This window comes from Chanodichthys erythropterus, chromosome 7 (genome assembly GCF_024489055.1).
Source record: "Chanodichthys erythropterus isolate Z2021 chromosome 7, ASM2448905v1, whole genome shotgun sequence".
Lineage (NCBI taxonomy): Eukaryota > Metazoa > Chordata > Actinopteri > Cypriniformes > Xenocyprididae > Chanodichthys > Chanodichthys erythropterus.
The window spans coordinates 10,092,592-10,119,422 of NC_090227.1; the positions used below are offsets into that span (position 1 = coordinate 10,092,592).

The 26,831-nt window shown below is 35.3% G+C and overlaps 2 protein-coding genes across 5 annotated transcripts in view; one reads left to right on the forward strand and one right to left on the reverse strand.

The window, feature by feature from the left end:
• The window catches only part of dmxl2 (Dmx-like 2), a 93,291-nt gene extending 83,221 nt beyond the window's left edge, over positions 1–10,070 (forward strand). For all 4 annotated transcript variants that reach the window (XM_067389801.1, XM_067389802.1, XM_067389803.1 and 1 more), the window contains 5 exons: positions 1,061–1,138; positions 1,484–1,575; positions 1,689–1,741; positions 5,299–5,516; positions 8,514–10,070. In XM_067389801.1, the coding sequence (XP_067245902.1) occupies positions 1,061–1,138; positions 1,484–1,575; positions 1,689–1,741; positions 5,299–5,516; positions 8,514–8,723 (651 nt within the window). In that variant the 3' untranslated portion in view covers positions 8,724–10,070. The remainder of the gene's footprint in view (positions 1–1,060; positions 1,139–1,483; positions 1,576–1,688; positions 1,742–5,298; positions 5,517–8,513) is intronic.
• A 1,311-nt stretch (positions 10,071–11,381) lies between these two features.
• gldn (gliomedin) lies at positions 11,382–19,551 on the reverse strand. Its single transcript, XM_067389004.1, has 10 exons — positions 18,744–19,551; positions 17,595–17,646; positions 17,468–17,494; positions 16,370–16,468; positions 15,453–15,563; positions 15,039–15,176; positions 14,244–14,309; positions 14,025–14,150; positions 13,679–13,829; positions 11,382–12,911 (listed from the first exon to the last, which is right to left on the reverse strand). The coding sequence occupies exons 1-10, from the start codon at positions 19,191–19,193 to the stop codon at positions 12,446–12,448; spliced, it is 1,686 nt and encodes a 561-aa protein (XP_067245105.1). The 5' UTR covers positions 19,194–19,551; the 3' UTR covers positions 11,382–12,445.
• Between the last annotated feature and the right edge of the window lie 7,280 nt (positions 19,552–26,831).

Below are 26,831 nucleotides of genomic sequence, written 5' to 3' on the forward strand. Positions count from 1 at the left end.
CTCAAACTTGGTGTCATCAAGCTACGGCTTTGTTTTGAATAGGCCTCTAGCGGACAGAAAATTTTGCATATTGCACCTTTAATCGAAAGTGACAGTAAATACATTTATAATGTCACAAATTTTTCAAATTTCTTTTGAACTTTCTATTGATCAAATATTCTGAAAAAAAAAACAATGTATCACACTGTTTTCAACATTGAGAAGTGTTTCCTGAGCACAAAACAAGCATATTGGAATGACTAGAATGAAGGAAAATGTGACAATGAAGACTGAAGTAATGGCTGCTGAAAATTCATATATATATATATTTTAGCAGAACTGAATTTTCAGCAGCCATTACTTCAGTCTTTTGTTTTTTAAGATCAAAATAAAATGTATTAAAATTAAAAAAAAAAAAAAAAAACGTTTTTCCTTAATGCTTGAGAAAATGTGGCATCATATTGTAAAAATATGAATTATAAAAAGCATCTTTTTCACTTTGTATTTCAGTAATAAAGAAAAGTTAAGTACAAATATAATAACTACATTAATATAAGACTATTATATCAATTACTGGTTCATTCATTCATGTTTAAGTTGAGTTAGATTTTAGTGTACACTTTAAAAAAAACATTGAAATACACCAGTTGATATCACACATCTGACACTGAAGTTTAACCAAAAAATGTAAATAAAGTATACATCATTATGTTATTGTTTTTATATGATATAATTTATTGATAACCAATACGATCTACAGAAATGTAATTCATTTAAATTTAAACTTAAATTTGAACACAGCATTTTATTGAAAGAGCACACCAAAAATATTGACCTCTGGTAACTGTTACTTATGTATTATACAATAATTTCCAGGCTCATTTAGTGTCTCTTTATGTGCTGTTGTCTACATAATAGAGTGAATATGTCAGTGCCGTTTATTAATGTCTGTGGTGTTATGTAATGAGAGGAAAGGGCATTCTGTTCTTTCTTCTGTACTGTATTTGAATCATTATGCAATATGCAGCTGAAAATACTGTCTGCACTCTTAAATATGTCCATTCTTTCTGGCTGTCTGCAGTGTGGCGTTGCAGATGGCGAGGGCTTTTTGAGCCTCTGGCAAGTCAATCAGACTTCCTCAAACCCCAAACCGTATTTGGTAAGAGCCTTATTTTTGTATCACACAAGCCTTCTATTACTGATCATCACTAACATCTAACGTCTGCCTTCATAGCGTTAAATAATTCACTTGTAAATGTCTAGAATTTGTTTATTTTATGAACGGCTATATTTTATACAGTAGCCAAAAATATTGTGACATTTAGGCCACACTTTGAATTAGATATTTTATAATATCCAAGCACGTGTCATCTGCAAACAAAAGATACTAGAGCTTTTCTCGAAACTAACTTTACTATTAAGTAGTCATTTTGTTTCATAGTTTATGTAATGCAGTGTGACTGTATAATATGAAGGAATAAGCATCTCTGTGTGTCCGTCTCAGAATTGGCAGTGCCACAGTAAAAGCTGTGGTGATTTTGCCTTCATTACATCCTCCAGTCTGATCGCCACAGCAGGACAGTCCAACGATGGCAGGTCAGTTAAATGATTTATCTTAATGTCATATACAAAGAGAGTGTATATAATAGCAATATATATAAATAGACTGTATATAATGTTTTAAGGAAATGTTTCCCTTTCTTCCACAGGAATGTTTGTTTATGGGACACTCTGATCTCTCCAAGTAACTCTATGATACACGGTGAGTTTTGAGGGAAGACGTTTATTAAAAAAAAGTTGTATAAGGGATTTTATTATTTTATTTTGTTATATATATAATATATTGTTATTCAAGGTTTAAGGGATTTCCGCGGGTCCTTAAAAAGTCCTAAATTCAGTTTGATCAAATTTAAGGTCTTAAAGTAGTCTTAAAATCTTAAATGTCTTAAATGGTACAACAAAGGTCTGATTTATCATTTTAAGAAGAGGATACTGCCTAATGTGAATATCAAAGTCAAAAAGGCGATGATTTAATAATAAATGTTAGAGCTTCATGTTGTACAAGGTCAAAAAGCGATGTTGTTGCACGTTCTACAGGCTTGTGCTTTCAAAACAGTTTGTTATCAATAATACTGTTCATTTATGCCAAGAGATTGCTTATGATAGAGTGAGAGTGTTTACTGTATTTTAGCTCCCTCATCTTTTTGAATGAGCAGTTGGAATCATTATGCATACTTTTTTCTGGTATTTTGGTTACACAATTAAACTGTATCTGGCATTTAATTTAACATAAACTCTTGTGGCTTTGTTCTGAGCTGCACTAAGAACTGTTTATTGCCTTTCTTTAAACACATTATTACCATATTAGCAAAATCAAATATTGATCATTCACATGTATTGATTTATTGGTAAATATACCAGTTTTCAATAAATGTTGAATAAAACATGTCTTTAGTATTTTAAACTTGCAGCTACCCTCTTTTGCAGTTGAATGTGTTCCCCAGCCTATTTACTTAAAGGTGCAATAGGAGATCTGGGAAATGCTAACATTCGCCTGTTAGCATTGAAAGCATATGATCCCACTTTCCCTGCAAATCGCTGTCCAAAGCCACGCCTCCTCCAAAACATGAACGCACGCACACATAGCTGCTCTCGGCAAACGTCACAAGAGACGGTGTTAAAAACAAACTCATGTCTCAATGCACATAACATTACAATAATAATGAATGTAAATAACTTAGAAAGCTTATACCTGACTGCTGCAGATTAATTTCAGTGTTGATGCTGTTGACATGGGATCGCATAATTCCGAGTCTGAGAGCGTGAATAGCTCCGGTTAAAATGTCATGGGTTGCCATCTCTTAATTATTACCTAGTTCTGGCTTGAAACTCTTGATGATGCAGGCTGATTTTGTCTTTAACTCATTTGGTAGCATCATTATCTACACAGCACAGCTGATTGGTTGCTGTTGCATCAACGGCCAATGAGCATGCTGCTCAAACATTCAAATATTTGGCATTGTTTGCTGTTAGCAGTCTGTAGTGCGCTTTCAGAACCCTCCTTCTTCCTCAGCTCCACCTGTATAGATCTGCTACGGGGGTTAATTCATGTATGTTACATGTGCAGCAGAATGTCTTACATGCTCACAGCAATGTCTGTGAAAGTATAGGCAGTAGCAAGTCTCGGTACCTGCTCTGCAGCAGCAGCGTAGCAGATCTATTCCGCTAAGACCAAATACATCTCAATTATCATATCAATATCCCTAGAGTTGTCATGACAGAATGGTAGTTATGGCGTGAACGCAGTATAAGCTTGTTACAGCTGCTGTTTGTTTGCGATGCTTGTGACTAAGTATCGATCTACATAGCATGAAAATCGCTGATGACATATATGATGTCTGTGCGAACAGGGTGCGTGAGGGTATGTACAGTGGTGGTCAGAATTATTGGCACCCTTGGTTAATATGATCAAAGATGACTGTAAAAATAAATCTGCATTGTTAATCCTTTTGATCTTTAATTAATAAAATTAGCAAAAATCTAACCTTTCATTGAAGAAAAAGAATTGAAAGTGGGGGGAAAGTCACATTATGAAATAAATGTTTATATGCAAAACATGTTGGCCACAATTATTGGCACCCTTTTATTAAATAGTTTTTGCAACCTCCTTTTGCCAAGATAACAGCTCTGACTCTTCTTCTATAATGCCTGATGAGTTTGGAGAACACCTGACAAGAGATCAGAGATCATTCCTTCATGCAGAATCTTTCCAGATCCTTCAGATTCCCAGCTCCATGTTGGTGGTGCTTCTCTTCAGTTCACTCCACTCATTTTCTTTAGGGTTCTGGTCAGGGGACTGGGACGACCATAGCAGAAGCTTCATTTTGTGCTCAGTGACCCATTTGTGTGTTGGTTTTGATGTTTGTTTTGGATCATTGTCCTGATGGAAGATCCAACCATGGCCCATTATTGGATTTCTAGCAGAAGCGGTCAGGTTTTGATTTTTTTTATCTGTTGATATTTGGTAGAATCCATATCATCATGTATCTGAGCAAGATGTCCAGGACCTCCAGCAGAAAAATAGGCCCACGACATTAAAGATCCAGCAGTATATTTAACCGTGGGCATGGGGTACTTTTTATCCATGTGTGCACCAAACCCATCTGGTGGGTTTTCTGCCAAAAAGCTCTTTTTTTTTTTAGTTTCATCTGACCATAGAAGCTGGTCCCGTTTGAAGTTCCAGTCTTGTCTGACAACTGAATATACTGGAGATTGTTTCTGGATGAGAGCAGAGGAACCCCCCAAACAACTTGTGGGGATGTAGGTACTGTTTGATCCTTTTTTTTTTTTTTTTTTTTTTTTTAGGCTTTCTGAGACTCAAGACTCAACTAATCTCTGCAATTCTCCAGCTATGATCCTTGGAGAGTCTTTGGCCACTTAAACTCTCCTCCTCACCGTGCATTAGGACGATTTAGAAACACGTCCTCTTCCAGGCAGATTTGTAACATCTTTAGTTGATTGGAACTTCTTAATTATTGCCCTGATAGTGGAAATGGGGATTTTCAACGCTTTAGCTATTTTCTTACAGCCATTTTCTATTTTGTGAAGCTCAACGATCTTTTGCTGCACATCAGAACTATATTCTTTGGTTTTACTCATTGTGATGAAGGATTAAGGGAATTTGGCCTTTGTGTTTCCTCATGTTTATACTCCTGTGAAACAGGAAGTCATGGCTGGACAATTTCATGTTCATGATCACCCTGATGTGCTAAAAAATGTAAATATGAATGGGAATATACTCCAGAGATATTTTACTCATAAAAGATTCTAGGGGTGCCAATAATTGTGGCCAAAATGTTTTGGAGAAAAACATTTATTTCATAGTGTGGTTTTTTTTTTTTTTTTTTTCCTTCAATGAAAGGTTATATTTTTGCTAATTTTATTAATTAAAGATCAAAAGGATAAACAATGCAGATTTATTTTTACAGTCATCTTTGATCATATTTACCAAGGGTGCCAATAATTCTGACCACCACTGTAAAAACATACGCTCACAGGCAGGTAGGACATTGTATTATTTCATTCGGAAGGAATATAAAGATTGCATGAACATTTTATAGTCATCTTCCACAGACAATATATATTTATAAAACTACATTTAGACTGTTTAACATAGTGACTCCTATCAAGATATGTGGAGACTTTTAACCAGTATAACAAAGAGAGAATCACCTATTGCACCTTTAAGAATCTGAGATGCAGTACTAATTAAAACTCTGCAGATACCCTGGTTTTATTCTGGTATTTCTTTATATCCAGCATTCCAGTGCCATGAGAATGGTGCAACAGTTCTTCAATATGCTCCGAAACAGCAGCTGATCATCACGGGCGGCAGGAAGGGATTCGTCTGTATTTTTGACATCCGTCAGAGACAGCTGCTCCACACATTCCAGGCACATGATTCGGCCATCAAAGCACTGGCAATGGATTCCACTGAGGACTTCTTTGTCACCGGCTCAGCCGAAGGGAACATGAAGGTATATTTCCCTAGAATGACGCACTTTACCTTAATCATCTCATGTTGCCACAGGTGGATATTTAGATTAAAAGCATAAAAAGCAGTTACATTTAATATTTGATAACAAAAAAAATAGACTGAATTTAAAGTATCGCCAAATTACCAAATGAATGATCTTTTTGTTTCTCACCAAGTCAGTGCTGAGATCTCCTCCTCCTCAGCATCTGTCGTCTTCAGTAGGGTGTGTGAAAACTACAAACTAGCAAGCAATAGCCTACCTTTTTATCTTTATGCAAATTACAAACTAGCAAGCAGTACCATTTATGATGTTTTGTCTGTGGCTCACTATCAGTAGATTCTCTAAATTTTTCCCTAATTATTATAACAAATGCAATCAATATGTGATTGTATTTACAATGCAATCAAATTGTTTTGGAGGACTGAAACCAGTGATCAAAATGGTGCTGTTTAATTAGTGTTTCTCCAATTAAACACTTTGATTGCGTTAATGTCTGTTTTGTGCAAGCAATGCAGATAAGCATCAACAGGTAAACATGTCGGCTGTGTGGACGTTAGGGCTGAGTTGACAGTATCACTTTGTCATTTTTAATACATCTTTATTTTGATGAACCAAGATCTTTTAGTCTGTTTTCAGTTGATGCATGAATCAGAGCTTCCCAAACTTCAGAGTGGTAAGGCCCCCCCCAAAACATAGCAAAAGCTCCACGACCCCCCACCCCCCCAACCCGCCCATTATAAACAAATATATAGATCAGTAGTGTGTATATATATATATATATATATATATATATATATATATATATATATATATATATATATATATATATATATAGGTATATTAGATATATTTCATAAAGTCTCTTTGCACAAAATTATCAACATTTATTAACCAGTTTGTAAGAATTTCTTTTTCAGTTTGTAAGAAACTACCATAAAATGTAATATTTTTATATTCCTGTGAAAGATGACGTAAACATTCTTTACAAATATATTTGAAGAGTTCATTTGCAAAAACCGATAACTCCGTTTTTTATGAATTCTCACAAATCATGTTTTTTATCAATCAAACTGCAGTTGGGTTGTTTTGATTAAGTAATAACTCCAAAAAATACAGGTAACTTACAAAATTAAAAGTATGTAAAAAAAAAAAAAAAATTAAAAGTTTTAGCAAAAGCAGAATACTCCAACAGTCGTTTTTTGGCAAAAGCAACTCCACATTTCATGTTTCAGAGTTAAACAAAACCAAGTAATTTAAAACGCACTCAAACACACGTGCACACAAACACGCTAACATCGGCACACATACACACACGCATCCACGCACTTCTGCATACACGCGCGCGCACACATACACAAACGCAAAAGGACAAACAAGGGTTCAGCATGTAAAAGTCGTGTAAGGTGTACAAGGACTTGCAGGAGTCGAAATATAAATCCTCGATCACTTTTAGTCAGCTTTGACTAAAATACCGGCTTTTTGACAAAACGGATTTTGAGTTCAGAACGTGCTATAGTCTGTGGAGAATAATGCACACGCACAGCAGTCAGTTATTTATTTATTTATTTATTTTAAAATGGCGTTTATCGTTTTTTGCAAATGAACTTTTCAGGTTCATACAGGATACATGTACTGTAGCTACTTACTAGTTTTACATTTACTTGAAGTGCAGTTAGGTCTGTTATTGGGTTATTGTCATCCTCTGCTCCACCGTGGCATTATTGAATTGGAGGTTAATTGTGACCAACTGTGAATTCCTGCTAAGTAACTGACGTCAGTTTGAAAATAAGTAATGTATCTCACCTTGCTATAATGTGAAAAAATAATGTTTTTATATGTTTTATGTTTGTGTAATAAGGAGGGAAGAAATCACATTTCAGAACAATTAGAATATTTTAATTTTTTTAATTATTTTAATATCTTGATTTAGCCTATCCACGGCCCCCCTGCAATACCGCTACAGCCCACCGGGGGGCCGCGGCCCACAGTTTGGGAAGCACTGGCATGAATAAAACTTCACTAAACATTATTGGTAGCACCTTCTATCCTAAACGCAATAAGCTTTGTGCTTTGTTACTTTTAATATGAATAAAAAGTCTCAACTTTCAAATTGTAATTTTTATAATAAACTTCAAATAATATATGTTTTGACACTATTTAATGTGGCGTGACAGAACGCTGCTGCTGCCTCAGTTCAGCACAGTGGCAGTACTTTGCACACTATAACCTATCATCTCTTACTTTACTACTATTTATAGCACAAAATAAACATGAATGAACATCAAAAGATATGTTGAAAGATACAGTACAACTTATGTCTCATGTAATCGTTCAGAGTTTTAGCCACAGAAAGACGTAAATTATGTTACATTTACCTCAGGAAAGCCATTCAATATCCATAAACTTATTAGTTAGCGAAAAAAAAAAAAAAAAGACTCTAGAGAGGAGCATTTTGCCAAAGCACTACATTACACTCTAAAAAATAAGTTTGCATCAATTGTTTTGAGTTATGACTCAACTTGTAATGAAATTATGTTCATCCAACGACGTTGAGTTAAAGGAACTTAATAATTTGCAGCATGAATGCAATTTTTTAAGTTGATTACTCAAAAAAATTTCATGAAGTTACTAGATCTTAAATTTTTGCATTGTTTTTTGTTAAAAAATTCAGTTTGTTACATTATAAGTTAATGTAATGATCAATATTATTACGTTAACAGAACTCAACAAAATAATGTTTGCAACTTAAAAGGTTTAATTAAATCAATAAATTAGAATGTTTAACTTGCAACCATGAATTTATTTAAGTTGTGGTAACGGTCCCCTGAATTACATTTTAGAGTGTCAATATTCATTATATTTTTTCTTAACCTATTGTTTTCATTATTTAATGTATGTTTGAATAAATTATTTAATGAAAACGTTAATTTAAGTGTTTCAGCAAAAAGTGTATTTTGTTGCATCACTACTAATTATGAAATCCCTTTTCTGGTTCAGGTCTGGAAGTTTGCGGGTAACAGTCTCATGCACTCCTTCAGCACCGAGCACGCTAAACAGTCCATATTCCGAAACATCGGCGCTGGGGTGATGCAGATCGAAACCTGTCCAGGTAACCGGATCTTCACCTGTGGAGCCGACGGGACCCTGAAGATGAGGGTCCTTCCCGACCGCTACAACATTCCGGCCAGTATATTCCAGATCCTCTAACACGGGAGCTGCCGTAGAACACTAACGCTTTCATCGGCACCTCCGCGTTTCCCTAGCTGTGAATTGTAAACCGGTAACAAATATCTCGCGCTGCAGAATCTCTTTACCACCCCGCCCCCAATAGAGACACTGGAAAACACGCACGAGGTCACTCAATTCTAACAGTCGACTACTGTAATCTCCGGAGACGGATCCGGATGATGTGTTCGTAGGAAAGCCGTATGCATGAGCTGTTTGAGTCATCGCACTCCATTCCCAGGTTATTGATCGTGCTCTGTAAAAGTGCTCAAAGCTCCATTTTTAAGTGTGTATGTGTGTGTCTTCATTTTGTGGCCATTTTAGCATCTAAAATACCAGCACTGTGCTTCTGCTATCAGTGTAAGTCCAGTTGTTGGATTTTATTTTTACTGTACGTTTTCTCCTTGGCTGCTAATGTATTTGCGGAGTGTAAAATGGCACAGTACCCTGGCGGCCCGGCGGTTCGCCGCGGCCCCAGAGACACACCCCCTTTCCTTCCACGCGCACACATGCTGCTGTTGACACGCTTGTTTCCGTAGCAGCCAAACAGCTAAACATTCCACGCGAGACGATGATGCTTGCTTCTGGAAATGACGTGTTTCACCTCTTCATCTTTCAAGCCCTGAAATTCTCACTTTTAACAGACGACGTTTCGTTTTTTTGCACAAAATATTTGTTCATTTGTTTGCTTGTTTTACTTGATGTCTCTTTTTGTTTTTGTTTTGTTTGTTCTTTTACAAAAGCTTGTATTTATATTTAGCTTTAGAAATGTATGGTTTGTTTTAGATGTCTGGGACAAAGTGCAACACTGAATAGGTTTGTGTTTTATTTATTTACATATTTATTTTTTCATGTTTTATCTATTCTAAATATTTGCACTCAGATCTGGGGAAACAATAACAATCTTACGTTACAAGTGGTAAAAGCTCTATTAGAGGAAACTGTTATTTACAAATGAATGTCTGGCTGTGTGTGGCCGAGTAGTAAAAAGTGAAAATAGTTTTAAATGAATAAATATATAAATATATATATATAAATATAAGATTGAACTACAACAATAGCTTGTACAAACATAATAATGCTTTTAGTTTATTTTTTGATTTTATCTTAACTGCTGGAATAGTCGTATATTTGGTTTGATGTATGTGGTATTTATTAAAATCATATTTGTGTTTCTGTCTGATTTGCTGGGCACCATGTCAACTGTACGTATTTTAAATGTTCAACTGATGGTCTGATGTGTATTTATTGAACAGCCTGATCTGTCTGCGTGTGTGAAAATGCAAACCCCAAAAACACTGGTTGATATTTCCGAAGGAACAGGTAGTTCTGTCATGGTCAAAGTTTTACCTTTGTAAGTTGAATAAATTCTTTTTATTTGAATTAAGCCATTTTACCTTCACTGTTTCAACTCAACGCATCTTTAGATTAACCTGTTTCAGGGTTTATTTCAGGATTTCCAGTCTTTTGTAGATACACATACATTCATGCAATATAAATTAAACAATATTTAGCAAATATATTTTGGGTTTCATACAAGCTAGCAGTGTAACACAACATCTATAAGTCAATACAAAATCAAAATTTACCTTATTTACTTAATGTACGTGTCTGATCTTATGTAGAGTTCAGCAGTGCATTTCCCAAGAAATATGATTTTTGTCTTACTCCACCTCTGAAATGACTTTCCAGTTGGCTATAATAATAATAATTATAAAAAAGCAATACTAGAAAATAGCAAAATAAACTAAAATAGAGTCTACCGGTGTTGGTTTTTCTCAGATGGGTCAAGGAAAGGAAGAAAAATAGCACTGTAACGGCTGTTTCATGTTGACTTTTTCTACTTGAAAATCCTTAAAGTATTAGTTCACTTCAGAATTAAAATTTCCTGACAATTTACTCACCCCCATGTCATACAAGATGTTTTTCTTTCTTCAGTCGAAAAGAAATTGTTTTTTGAGGAAAACGTTTCAGGATTTTTCTCCATATAGTGGACTTCAATGGGGTTCAACGGGTTGAAGGTCCAAATTGCAGTTTCAGTACAGCTTCAAAGGGCTCTACGCAATCCCAGATGAGGAATAAGTGTCTTATCTAGCGAAACGATTGGTCATTTTCCAAAAAAAAAAAATTATATACTTTTTAACCACAGATGCTCGTCTTGCACTGCTCTGCGATGCGCATTACTTTATCACTTTGGAAAGGTCACGCGTGACGTAGGAAGTATCGCGGTAGAGCGAAAAACACCATCTCATTTTCTCCTTCAACTTCAAAATCATTTGACATCATTGTTTTACACTTTTTTGTAAAGGACCTTTGACTTGGTCTTTCCACATTTGTTTTTTAAACACTGGATCAGTACTTCCGGCTACGTCACACGTGTTATATAAGTTATGTAAGTATGAGTATATAAAAAGTTTTTTTTAGAAAATGACTGATCGTTTCGCTAAATAAGACACTTATTCCTCATCTGGGATCATGTAGAGCCCTTTGAAGCTGCACTGAAACTGCAATTTGGACCTTCAACCCGTTAAACCCCACTGAAGTCCACTATATGGAGAAAAATCCTGGAATGTTTTAATCAAAAACCTTAATGTCTTTTTGACTGAAGAAAGGCAGACAAACTTTACAAAAAATGACTAAATTCATAGGACGCACATAGAGATTCCATTTATTATACACACATTTGGCCTCATTCATGTAACAAGAGAATGAAATGCATATAAGCCAAAAAGAAGGAAAATCCAACATTTAAAAGTGAAACATTATACCAAATATTACTTAAATATAGTAGCCCCAAAATGTTTTTTTGAATACTCAAGTCATGTTAAAAAATGCCTGAATATCATTACATTAGGTAACAGTTATCAAACCAAGTGGCATTTATTTTAAAGAAAGAAAAGCAAGCTGACTTTACAAAATTGTTTGCAGGTTTGATATTTCTAATGCAGTGATATTGAGATTTAAGCATGGCTTAAGTGTCCATATACTTTACATGAACATCTTACAGGTATCACTAAAATGGTATGGGTAACAACTGAAGCATTAGTTATTATTTGCTTATAAATATACATGAACATGACAAAACAAAACAAAAAACACAAAGCATTCCAATTATGGGTGTGTTCACACTTGTAGTTTAGTTCTCTTGGTTCCTTTATGATGTACATTTTCCGACTGAACTTACCAAACATCCAAAACTGTGTGATGGGCTAAATGCGTTTGTTGTACTGTATATGCGTAAATATGATAGTATTTTACCAGCTGAGAACTGCTTATGAAACATGTAAAAGAGTCAAAACAGCACCAGGAATTCCTCCGTTACACACAAACGAAGATCTGTTCCAAGGAGCCGGCGGTTCTGACACCTACAGCAAACTGTAATGGGACCACTATGATGAGAAAAAACAAGTACTCTTGAGCATTCTGTCCTTTTTAGGGACGCATGATGTGACATACCATGATGTTTTTTTTAAGGTTCATTTATGTCTTTGGTCCATGTTGCGTTCATATTTCAGTCGAACCAGAGTTCGTTTGGAAGTGGATTGAAATCCACTTTTCAGGGGTCACGGTCTGCTTGTTTGGTGCGCAATAGGGTTTGGCGTTCACACTTATTAAAATGAACCACACTAACAGAACAATCACACCATTTGAGTTTGTTTTAATCAAACCAAACCTGCCAAGTGTGAACACACCCTCAGTTCTGATTACTCATCTGAGAGGAACTGAACTTGGTATGATTTGACGTAGCTGCTGTCCCATATGTAGAGATGTTTGTCTCTGGGATTGTAGGAGATCATGGACAGAAGCCCACCAGGTGCCCTCAGATCCAAACTGACTCCAACAGGTTTCTCTTTCAGGAGGTCAAAGGCATACGTCACCTTTGTGTCTTTAGTATCCGTGACGTAGAGGATCCCGCAGGCGATAAACGCATTACCGGCCTTGGTCCTGGGATAGGTGGCGTTGATGTAGGTGGTGACGGAAAACGTTTTCTCATCCAGTCGCGCCACCATGATGTTGTCGTCAATGTTGGAGGCAAATATGATCCACATACCGTTCTCGTCCACTGCCAATTTGAAATACGTCTTTGAGTTTTGAAGGAGGTAGGACAGATTGTGATAGAGGGCGTTGTCAATGCCCAGCATGTGTAAGATCTTGGTCTGGAGGTCAAACCTAAAAATATTGGAGAATTGACATGATGAGTTATAAGATATGGAAGAGGATTAGGACCAAACAATAATAAAAAAATAAAACCATCTCGAGATTAAAGTTGTTAAATTTTGAGAAAAAACTCATTAAATTTTGAGAAAAAAGTCCAAATAAAATGTTAAGAATAAACTCGTTAAATTACGAGAAAAAAACTTGTTAAATTTCAAGAAAAAGGTCAAGATAAAATGTTGAGAATAAACTCATTAAATTACGAGAAAAAAGTCGAGATAAAATGTTGAGAATAAACTCGTTAATATACGAGAAAAAAACTAGGTAAATTTCGAGAAAAAAAGTTGAGAAAAAAGTCGTTAAATAACGAATTTGTTCTCATACGAGAACTTTTTTCACGTAATTTAATGACTTTATTCTCAACATTTTATCTCAACTTTTTTTCTCGAAATTTAACTAACTTTTTCTCATAATTTAACGAATTTGTTCTCAAAATCTAACGACTTTTTTCTCGTAATTTAATGACTTTATTCTCAACATTTTATCTCGACTTTTTACTCGAAATTTAACGAGCTTTTTTCTCGAAATTTAACAACTTTAATCTTGAGATGGTTTTATTTTTTTATTATTGCTTGGCCCTAATCCTCTTCCATAATAAGAAGTTTACGTATTACAGATATATTTAAGAAAAAGCTTTCTGTTTCATTCTTTTTTCCAATTAAATCATGTATAACCATGATAATATAATCAAAGAAATCTACCCATGCTGTCTTCAACCATACTTAGCAATATTGGACGTTCCAGCGATGTGGTAGAATATGGAGCCGTTATGTACAGCGTGGCCACAACCTTGGAAAAACTTCCGGACATCAATGGATTCACTGCTGCTGTTCTGGAACGCTGCAATACTGTTGTACTGCTTTATGATACGACCTGAAAAATTTGGCATTCGTAAACATTAAATAGGGAACAAAGGAATGCTCCAGGTTCAATACAAGACATGCTCTGTGACAGCATTTAGATTAAAGATAAAAAATGCTGGTTAAATTTACAACTCGCAAATGGGGTCATGCTCTTCAAGAGTTTAAATGCAGGGTTTAAGTGCTGTACTTGTTCTTTCTTAAGTACCTGAGAAATGTTCTGCTACCCAAATCTTCTCATCGTCATGAGCGGCAGTGTCCATCATCCACGCTCCAAACGTACTGCTCATTTTCATTAGATGTCTAGGGTTCTGCACTGACTTTATAACACAGTCTGCCAAACACAAACACAGTCCAATATAAAGTTTAAAAAAGGCTGTACTAGTGTAAAAATGTAGAACATCATATAATTTGCTCTTGTTGGTACCATTTATCTTCCATGATGCCATTTTCTGGCTGATAGTATCATCATTTGGGACTGAATTAAGGTGACCTAAAGATAAACAAAGACATAACATATAATATTACATATTATGATCTTAAGGGGAAAAGTTACAAAAAAAAAAAAAAAAAAGGCTTCCAATTTTGGATGCTGAGGTGAAATTTCACCTCAAAATCAAAAGGGGAAAATATGAATTTATTGAATCATTAAAGAAAATGTAATCAAAATTACATAATAATCAAGATACATTTTCTGAAGTAAAGTGAGTGGTGGTTGTTTGCTGGGGTTCTTGGTGGTTTCTAGGGTGTTATGGTTGGTTACTGGTTTCAACCCAAATTCAAAAGGGAAAAAAGACTAACAGCATTAAAAAAAAATTAGTAAATTGATTATTGAAAATTAAGATTTTTTTGCATTGTGACAAAATCCAATTTTATGTAATGCTGTGGAGAAAATCCCATTGTAAATAACGTAATGAGTTCGGATATTTAGTGTTTTACAACTTATTATTATCAATGTTAATTCTCATTCCTGTAATACAAAACAATATATTTTTTAAATGTATTACAGTACTGTAATACAAGAATTTAAGAAAAAAATAATGGAGCACAACTACTTATAATTGTAGTTTACAATTTTATTTCAATTTAAATGTATCTTTTTCATAATTTCTTAAATTATTTAAAGCAAAACGTCAAATTGTGAAACATAAAATGCTCTCTTTTTGAAACATGAATATGCACAATTCACCAATTTAGTCATTTTCAGTCCCAACTCACTCACCCACAGATTCCTTCCCCATGTGAAGATGTGCTCTGTGGCTCCTGTGTCTAGGTGGCCCTTGAGGCCCAGGGGGACCTGGAGGACCTGGGAGGCCAGGGGGTCCCATTGGACCAGAAGGACCCATTGGACCAGGTGGACCTGCAGATTAAAACAAAGCTTACTTGTTACACCAACATTGTTGCGATCAACATCCATATGAATGGCAGGACTTACATAATAAAATAACATAGTAATGAAAATGTGTTCTGAACAACTTTATCATGCAGAAGCCATTTTATAAAAGCAACAAAGTGCTGCTCATTTAGTCATGTCTAACAAGACCCTTTAGCTACAACTACTTATCCACAGCCTCACATACTGTACTGCTTAAAATATCTAATTAACTTTTTCCCACAGAACTAGAATGGTCTTTACCCTCTACAATGACATCATTTGAAGGTTCGCCCGGTTCTCCAGGAGGTCCTGGGGGTCCAGGATATCCTTGCTCTCCTTTCTCACCAGACTCACCCTTCTCACCAGGAGGACCTGCATACAAGCACAGAGAAGCAAAAAATCACATTCATAGCTCCATGCTACACAGTTATCAAATCATTCAGAGCCCTGCGTTTATTACATTATTACAATCATGTAATACACATTAAGGCTACATTTTATTTTATGGTGACGTTACAGTGTAATTATATAAATAGGAACTGGGTAATGTTACTGGATAATTAACTACATAGACTAGTTTTTAGGTTTAGTCACTTGTAATTATACATAAATTACTGTTAGACTATTTCTAGTAAGTATATGTAACATGTAACTACACCTTAAAATAAACTTACCAACACTGCATGAATATTTAGATACATTTTCTGGATTGAAGTGAGTGGTGGTTGGTTGCAAGGCATCGTAACATCTAACTAGTCAATAAACAATCACTTGCTATGTTGTTGTAAAAGTGAAACTTAATGTATGAAATCATCGTTAAACTGTATTCAAATATTTTCCGGTATCCTTTCCACCACATTACAAAGAATTTCATTCAGTTTCTTCGTAATTGATTTGCTGAATGATACTTCTAGAATGTCTGTGGGCTCTTGTGCTCTCAGAACAGAGCAGTCAGTCAGCTGTTATCATGAGCTCTGCTTTATTCAGTGGGAAATCTCTGAATCCTGCTGTGTGACTGAAGCAGGATAAATTTCCCCTCTCCTCTTCCTGAGTGGATAATAAAAGCCATGGAAAGCAGCCGAATTTTGAAAAGAGGACATTTTCTTTCAGAAGGCTTTTTTTGACTAAATTCATTCATGTGCATGATGGATTTCCATGTTCTTTTGCGTACAGCTGACCTCTTTTTCCTCGTTTTCCATGTGCTCCAGGCTCTCCTGGCAACCCTGGAATTCCATCTGTTCCATTATACCCCGGCATTCCGTCCTCACCCGGCAAGCCTAGAATTCCACAAAAATGACATTATTTGAGGAACACGTTATTTGGAATACTACATAATGTATGTGTAAGTTCAATGATGTATCCAGATGAATCGAATGAAACATGTCAAGAACATGACAGTGTCATTCTGTATTTCACAACAAAATCTGAAGACAAAAAAATACAATGAAGCCTATTATGAGGATGGCTGCAAAAAAATTATTTTCCATTATGACATTCTCCCATTTCTCATTACCGCAATGCAAAGAAGAAAAAAAAAAAAAACGGTAACAAAATGGTAACACATAAAATCCGATGACTCAGTGAGGCCTCCACTGCCAGCAAGATAAGTGATCTAGTGATGGCCGATTTCAAAACACAGCTTTAAAGCTTTACGAATGTTTTGAATCAGTGGTTCAGATCGCATTTCAAACTGCCAAAGTCACGTGAACTATTGGAATTTCGAAACACTTATGATGTAACGAAGCCTCGTTTACTGAAATCACATGACTTTGGCACTCCGAACCACTGTTTCGAAACAAAAGATTCGTAAAAGTGTTTTGAAATCGGCCATCACTAGATATTGTTGAAAAGTCGTTATTTCGTTTGTTTGTTTGTTTTTTGGTGCGCAAAAAGTATTCTTGTTGCTTTATAATATTAAGGTATGAACACATGAACTGTTTTAAATATGTTTTAGTAGCTTTCTGGGCATCTGAAAGTGTTAATTATCTTGCTGACAATAGAGGCCTCACTGAGCCATCGGATTTCATCTTAATTTGTGTTCCGAAGATGAATGATGGTCTTACGTGTTTGGAACGAGGTGAGTAATTAATGACAGAAATTTCATTTTTGGGTGAACTAACCCTTTAAAGATTAAAGATGTATACACCATGGGGATATTTTTGTACTGCCTGTAATTTATGCAAAATGTAATATCTGTTGTAATATGCATCTCTTTTTCTTTTATTTTTCTTGTAGTATATAACCCATAAAAACAAAATTAGAATTTATTTTCCTACCTGGAATTCCTGGTGGTCCTGGTGGCCCTGTGGAAGCCAAAAACAAACCAAACTGTAAACTTAAAGACAATAGATTCAGGAGAAAAGTCATGAAAATAAAAAGGACCCAATAGATCCTAATGCTCACCAGTCAGACAGACTCCTTTAGAACTGTTGCAAATGTCCAGCAGAATCTTTACCTGTTTAAAAAATATATATATTATAATTGTAGTCAAGTCTTTACGATCTAGAAGAATGCAATTATGTAACCACTGAAGCAAATCTAGAAACATCAATTTAAAGGAGTGAAACAACATTTACCATAAGTTCATTTGTGAATAGAAGACATAGAAAACAAAGCTGTAAATGTATTAATGAAAAGCTATCTACAACAGATAAATCATATATTATTTCTTCATTATATTCAAAGAAAAGTCTATATATTTCGGGCACAATATACTGTGTTCCTATGAAGGATTTTTTTTTTACCGTTGGCTACTGATTTTTTCACCAGTATTTTACCCATATTTTGAATTATGTATTGCATTTTGTTGCATTGTGTTGTGTTAAAAAAAATGTCCGTAAACTTAATGGTTATTCTCCTGGCAGAAAATGACTAGTAGTTTAGTACCTTTCTGTTTTCATATGGATGTTTTTGTTAGAGTGTATGTTAAAATGCAAAATGTTAGTGTATATAGTAACTATCTTTTTTAAAGAAACATTTCCATCTATCAGGAAATTCAGACATAATACAGTTAAAAGCTAGATGCAGTTAAAGCAGAAGGGGGAAAAAAACCTACAGAAAAAAATGCTTTACTATAAGGTAAGGGGTTTTTTTTTTTTTTTTTCAGCTTGGAAAACAGCATGATGATGCTGTAAAGGTGTTTTTGGGTCACCGTGATTATTCCAAGTAAGACATGTTCCTGGATCAACATATTTTGTTGATCCTGGAACAACATTCCTGTCTGAAAATTTTGTCTTAACCCTATTCCTACCCCTAAACCTAATCCATAACTTATCCCTAAAATCAGAGGGAAAGATATGTGAATAACCTAACCCTGGTTGCAAGCCTAAACTTGACATAAGTGGTAAACTTGTCCCTCAAATCCGATTGGTTGATTGGAATATTGTTCCAGGATCAACAAAGATGTTGATCCAGGAACATGTCGTACTTGGTGAAATCACTGTGTTTTTGAAAATGAATGATTGACAGGTCCACATTTTATCCACACTTTGCTGTGGAAAATTGAAATGAATATACATAAATAAATCAATCATGTCAGCATGAGTTTCTTACTGGGACCATGGAGTAAGTCATCATCATCATCATTCCATCCTGCTCTTCTGTTTTGTGCTGGTAAACCGGCCCATGCGTCTGCTGATAATGATACTGAAAATCTCCCAAGACTTCCTCTCCCACACTCCCCTCATGCTCCTCTAAGGGTCGTGTCCCTCGATGCTGCCGTCTGCGTTTGTTTCTGGAGTATTGATACTCTGCCTCATCTTCGTTCACCTGTGTCATGAACTCCACCACAGAGCTCTGAGATATCTCCACCATCTGCCTCTCCAGCTCAGTCAGATGAGCCCACAGCTCTCTCTGCTGAACCAGGAGCAGCACCAGGCCGGCACAGTTTATTACCGCCAGTACGCACACGCTGTACAAGACCCACCGTATCTGCCAGGACAACCGGCCACCACATTGCCTAAATCCTCCGGTTCTTCTCAACTCTGCCAGTGGATCCAGCATTCTGACTTCTCAGGAATTCAATTTCGGAAAGTGTTAAAAGCAAAATTTACTACAAATCAACACTTTCAACAATAAGGCTGGATAATAAAAGTCTAGAATATTCCCCTAAAAAAGAAGATGCGATAAGACAATTGAAGTCCTTGTTTCCAGTCGAGTCTATGTGCGTCTGAGGGCTGCTCGGCTTTGTGCCGTCCTGATGCGCTGGAGAAGAACCCCCCACTTGTGCAGTCACCTGATTTATATGCAGTAGAGTCCATTCTTCAGCATGACCGTGGGCTGACCAGCATAATCCACATCGACACCAACAGCCAATGATGTGGAAGACAATCTGAGAGCCAGAGCAAGATTTCAGTAAACAGTTTTCCAAATTCTATGAAGACTATGTCCACATATCAAATGTGTAGTGCTTTTATATACTTTTTTTTTTTTATTAGACCATTCAAAGCTTTCTTGGCAGAGGTTGCTAAACACCAGAACATGTACATTGTACTTAACATTTTAGTTGATAAAATCTGAAATTATAACCATATATGAGACAGTGGAACAAAACACTGCTGACAAAAAAAGTTATTCAGCTCCAAGGTGATTTCATGAACATGTCAGAATGAGTAAATGTCAGCGGCTAAAGGAGCCAAGACCCTTAAGGGAACTCAGGCTGGTTCTGGAGTTTAAGGCCTGACATGCAATTCTTATATTGCCTTTATCACGCAACATGACCCACTTCTGTAGTTTTAATTTAGTTTTGATCTGATGTCAGTTAGCACCTCACTCTCACTGAGACAGTCTTCACTTTCTGTAGTTATATAATGAATTTGGAATGCATCCACACTTGCTATAATTGGAAATAGCAGGAACTGCCAGTATTGGTTGTACATTAATAATATATATATATATTATATATATATTATATATATATATTATATATATAATGTATTCATGTAACCAGACGATTTGTGCATTAAAAAAGATGAGAATTCTGATAAACATTGGTACAGTACACTGCTGTTTGAAGCCTTGAAGTCTGTTGTGTTTTGTGTTCCTCTGCCCTGAAGCTGTAGGTCATTGCCAAATAAAACATACAAGCTGGGCTACAAGCTCCTTGGTTGGGTTTGTGTGCTCACGCAAGCCATGAACAAGGTATCAGTGCTGATTAGAGTCTGTACTGTACTGAGCATGTGCTTAAGCTGAGGGGAGTGTGGAGTTTCATTTCAGTTCAGTTAAGTTTTTCTGTCATTCCATTAAGTAGTTACTCGGGTACAATTTCACTGACAAACAAGGTGCCAGTTGCCACAAGTCTGGCTTGTGAGACTAACTGGCTTTTTTGAGGTCAGCCAACTTTTTCAAGAGAGTTATATTTCACTTAAAGCAATTAAAAATGGTAAATAAATAGTCACAATTATTTGGATACTATAACAACACTTTGATTGGCAACTATTCATTCAAATAATCCAAACCCTTTAAAGAGGTTTATATATGAGGCAGTTAGATTCAGCAATTGAAGGTAATACATAGGTGCTGGTCATATAATTAGAATATTATCAAAAAGTTGATTTATTTCACTAATTCCATTCAAAAAGTGAAACTTGTATATTATATTCATTCATTACACACAGACTGATATATTTCAAATGTTTATTTCTTTTAATTTTGATGATTATAACCGACAACTAAGGAAAATCCCAAATTCAGTATCTCAGAAAATTAGAATATTGTGAAAAGGTTCAATATTGAAGACACCTGGTGCCACACTCTAATCAGCTAATTAATTCAAAACACCTGCAAAGGCCTTTAAATGGTCTCCCAGTCTAGTTCTGTAGGCTACACAATTATGGGGAAGACCACTAACTTGAAATTTGTCCAAAAGACGACCATTGACACCTTGCACAAGGAGGGCAAGACACAAAAGGTCATTGCAAAAGAGGCTGGCTGTTCACAGAGCTCTGTGTCCAAGCACATTAATAGAGAGGCGAAGGGAAGGAAAAGATGTGGTAGAAAAAAGTGTGCAAGCAATAGGGATAACCGCACTCTATAGAGGATTGTGAAACAAAACCCATTCAAAAATGTGGGGGAGATTCACAAAGAGTGGACTGCAGCTGGAGTCAGTGCTTCAAGAACCACTACGCACAGACGTATGCAAGACATGGGTTTCAGCTGTCGCATTCCTTGTGTCAAGCCACTCTTGAACAACAGACAGCGTCAGAAGCGCCTAAAGACAAAAAGGACTGGACTGCCGCTGAGTAGTCCAAAGTTATGTTCTCTGATGAAAGTAAATTTTGCATTTCCTTTGGAAATCAGGGTCCCAGAGTCTGGAGGAAGAGAGGAGAGGCACACAATCCATGTTGCTTGAGGTCCAGTGTAAAGTTTCCACAGTCAGTGATGGTTTGGGGTGCCATGTCATCTGCTGGTGATGCTTCACTGTGTTTTCTGAGGTCCAAGGTCAACGCAGCCGTATACCAGGAAGTTTTAGAGCACTTCATGCTTCCTGCTGCTGACCAACTTTATGGAGATGCAGATTTCATTTTCCAACAGGATTTGGCACCTGCACACAGTGCCAAAGTTACCAGAACCTGGTTTAAGGACCATGGTATCCCTGTTCTTAATTGGCCAGCAAACTCACCTGACCTTAACCCTATAGAAAATCTATGGGGTATTGTGAAGAGGAAGATGCGATATACCAGCTGAAGAGCTGAAGGCCACTATCAGAGCGACCTGGGCTCTCATAACACCTGAGCAGTGCCACAGACTGATCGACTCCATGCCACGCCGCATTGCTGCAGTAATTCAGGCAAAAGGAGCCCCAACTAAGTATTGAGTGCTGTACATGCTCATACTTTTCATGTTCATACTTTTCAGTTGGCCAAGATTTCTAAAAATCATTTCTTTGTATTGGTCTTAAGTAATATTCTAATTTTCTGAGATACTGAATTTGGGATTTTCCTTAGTTATCAGTTATAATCATCAACATTAAAAGAAATAAACATTTGAAATATATCAGTCTGTGTATAATGAATTAATATAATATACAAGTTTCACTTTTTGAATGGAATTAGTGAAATAAATCAACTTTTTGATGATATTCTAATTATATGACCAGTATGTTACAAAACTTAAAATGACAAAATAACACATTTTACTTTACATAATGTCTTTTTGATTGGCTCGTACACAATTTTTGACAGTCATGGTACATAGGCGAATAAATAAATCAATTGTGTTGCTGCTACAATAAGCATTTAAGAGAAGAAACTAATCTCTTAAGTTAAGAAAGTTTGTGAGGTTTGTGTAATTAAGGGGCCATTTTCACACCACCGTTCTCAACTAAAAACGGAAAATTTTTTTTTTGTTTTGGCCGTTCATTTACACGACAGTTGTGTTTTGGGGGTCTGAAAATGCAAAATTTAGAAAACTGGTTTCAAAGTGTAGGTTTTTGAAAACAATACAATTTTTTTGCCTCAGTGTAAACTACAAAAACACACATTTGTGAAATTGGTGACATCATGTGCATGCATATTACTTGCTCAGTCTATACTATACAGTATACTATACTATACTATACTATACAGTCTATACTATACAGCACATACTATTTCTTTACAAAGTTACATCGCCAACTACTGGCCAGGCAAGCATAACACAGCATTTTTAAACGTTTTTGCAGATCCGTGTGAACGTTACCGTCTGTAGGTGAAAAACACAAAGGAAAAACTTTGCCATTTTAGTACATTGTTGTCGTGTAAACATACCTTGAATCTTTAAAACATAATTTTGAGACACCTTGTAACTAAGTCAATTGTATATTTTTGCTCACAACTATTTTACAAGTAATGTTTGTGAAAAATTACTACTTTTTACTTCAGAAATTCTGATTAGAAAGTCTACACACGAGTCAGAATGTCTCTTCCTGTCTTAGTGGGTGATTCTTGGCCAAATTCTTGGGCAGACTTTATGCTGGCTAAATCCAACTTGCAATACTTACCGAGTTTAACCCTAAAGGGTTAGTTCTCCCAAAAATTAAATTTCTGTCATTAATTGTTGAATAAAGTCGTTATTTATTTATTTTAATTTTTTGCACACAAAAATAATTCTCTTTGCTTCATAACATTAAAGTTGAACCACTGTAGTCACATGGACAATTTTTAAGGTGTCTTTAAACCTTTCTGGACTTTGAATGACAGTATGAGGCATAAAAAAAATAAAATAAAATAAAAAAACACTTGGATTTCATAAAAAATATCTCAATTTGTGTTCTAAAGATGAAAGAAGGTCTTACGGGTTTGGAATGACACAAGGGTAATTAATAACAGATTTTTGGGTGAACTAACCTTTTAAACTGGTTTAAGGCTCAAATATTTGAGGTCAGCCAAGATTGTTATATTTCACTGACTCCCCTGACTGATAATGAAGGGCAAGACCATGAAAAGCTTAGATGTAGGTTATAACTGATACAGATCCTAACTCATAACCAGTGAATGATTCAATTTGGCTGATACAGTTACACTTTGAGCTGCTTATACTGCTGCTAGAACTACCTGCAACTTATTTATGGAGACAGCAATAGTTCTCTTCAATTATTATATCTTTAAGTTTTGAAAATGTCAACTAACTTTTCAGCATCATGAATAGAGAGGATGTTCCTTTAGGGTAATAAAGTTAAATTGTGCTGTACTAGAGGCATAAAAAATGTCCAATTCAATATGACATGAATCTAGATGGTTCGACTGTTTGACATGCTCTACTGATGTCATAACAGTGGCACCATTTAGGCACAGATGGTAGTCAAACCGCATACTTTCTGAATGATTTGGTACAAAGATTGATATTCCTATTTTATTGGAATTTAGCTGAAGGAAATACAGTTTTTTTAACATCCTTAACACAGTTCACTGTTTTGCAAAGGATCTGGGGGAGATGTAAAGATGTATGTCATCTATATAATAATTAACACTAATGCCCTGTTTCATAATAACATCACCTAAAGAGAACATGCTCCATATTTTACCTACATTAGGATGGTTCTTGATTTATACAAACAAGTAGGCATTAACTAATATTTTTCTTTCAATTTAAAATATTCACTTTTTTTTTTTTAATGAAAAGCAAGACCTTTAATGAAAATTGGTGACACGTGAATTATTAAACAATGTAAACTTAAATAAGATACTTGCAATATATGCAAGACTTTTATATAGCCGGCCCTCAGACCACAGAGGGGTCAGTAGAGTGGACATTGGACTGTGTTCAGTAAAGGGAAGTGGTTTGGCTTCTCTCCCTGTGCGTTGTGTCTCAAACATTGCTGTTATTCTCTGTCACTTGGCACTCCTCATGAGAAACCGAACAAACGTCCACCCACAAAAGTCGTACGGCTAGCGTTGTTTTCATTAGGCTGAACACACAACCATCCTAGGGATGAACACACAGTCTCCTCAGGATTCTAGGTGTGTGGTGATGGGCTGCCAAAGTAATTTGGTGGATAGACAATAAAGAAAGACATTACAGGCATGTGTGACAATCATGAAAAATTAACCCAAAGGCCTATACTGAGTTTTGTAACTAATATTTATCACAAAATGCAGTTTCCAAAAACACAATTATAAGCACCGTCTTGGATGTCTTAGTAAGAAAGCACCAGTCAACAACATAAATGTAAATGATCTATAAATTTATAGTTGACAGTACCCACAATTCCCTTCATTCTGGCTTCCTGCCCAGTTTTGCTACAGGGGACAAACAACTTATTTGAAGAACTGCGAAACTCAAAGGACCACAAAGGCTGTATTGAAGTGACAACATATTTAAGTGACGTGGCTTTCAATGTGCAGACACTTTGTTCTCCAATGAATTAAAGATTCCTTGTTTCTTTCCGAGAAAGACATTCCAGCCCCAAATACGTAGAGGTTGCTGCATGTTCAAAAAGGTTGACTGGTCCTTTATGAGAAGGTCAGAGTCTTTACCAGGACCACCCTGAGATTCTGACATCTAAGGAAATTCCCCCTGTACACCTCCATGTAATCACATTATTACTTGATATATGATTTAAGAAGGCAATGAGTAGAGATGCGTTATTACTATTACTTTATAAAAATTAAAAAAAAAAAAAAAATTAAAAAAGCATAGAACTATATCTTTGGACCAGAATATTACATTAAGGATAAGCATACTTGACTTATACCCAGAAGACTTTAACAAGCACTTACAGGAGAAACATGCTAAAAGTTTTGCATGGATGAATACAAAAATCTAGTTATGTAAGTTAATTGTACATTATAACTAAGAATCAAAACACAAGTGAGGAAAATAAGAGTCAATGCAGCATATGGGGCAAGGTTACATCAAATTGTATTTGGGATTGTAGATGAGAAGTTCAATGTGAGAGAATGAATGTGTGAAATGAAGGTATCACACACACTCACCTCTTGGCACATGAACTATGGGGGATTGATTAAAGTTTCCCTCCCTTTACAAAGAAAATGCCAGAATGCTGCATGCATCTGCTCTGACTAAGATGTCAGCTTATTTCCATAAATTCTTCAGCGATTAAAGTGGGCGTTCAGTGAATTCACAACGTCTCTGAATCTGATAGAGACACACAAAGAGGGCAAACTGAAGACACAAAATAGCTTTTGTGCTCACTGTAACAATTTGTTTTTGTTTTAAATTGAATAATAAAAACCATCAAATTCCTAAATTATCTTGATGCTTTAAAACTTAATACAATAAATCTGAGAAGATAAATCTGTTGAAGATAAAAACAAATGTAAATGGTTGGTAACATTTTAAACTGTGTCCGCAATGATATTAGTGTATGTAAGTGTCGATGTTACACAAAATGTATGTAAACATTCAGTGGTAAAGTGTTTCTGAACTGTACATAATAATAAAATAACCATAATAATGAATTTGAGACACGGGTTCTAGAAATCAGTTGACATTCGTCTGGTTTTAGGTCGGACTGTCCGATTTCGAAATACCATGACCAGCCTTCCCTTACGAAAGGAAAATATATTTACCGATGTATTTCTTAAAATACATTGTGATATATTGTAATATATTATTTTGCCTTTTTATTTTTCAATATATTATATATTTGAATAGATTGAATAATACATTGATGATACATATATTATACACTATATTATATTTTCATAAAATATATTGCAATATATTGCAAAATATACAAATGATTGCCGCTTTCAATATATTACAATATATTGAACATGAATATATAATATATGTGTTTATATATCCCAAAATATATGCAATATTATATTTATAAATATCCACCATAATGTATTTAGATTTATATGGGAAAATGTTTTGGTAATATATGTAAAAATATAGTGCCTTTTTTGGTTTTGATTGCAATATATTTTTTTTATATGTATCATTATATATACATATATGGTCTATGCATATATTGCAATATATTGAATAATGCATAAGGAATTGCTTTTCATATATTGAAAAATATGTGATAATATATTTACTAATATATCATAATGTATGCAATTTTATATTCAGTAACATACTTCATAATATATAGATTTATATGTGATCAGATATGGTACTGCATGCATAATATATTTCAGAAAGATTTACTCATGCAGTATAAACATAGCCTGACGTGGTCATACTCAATTC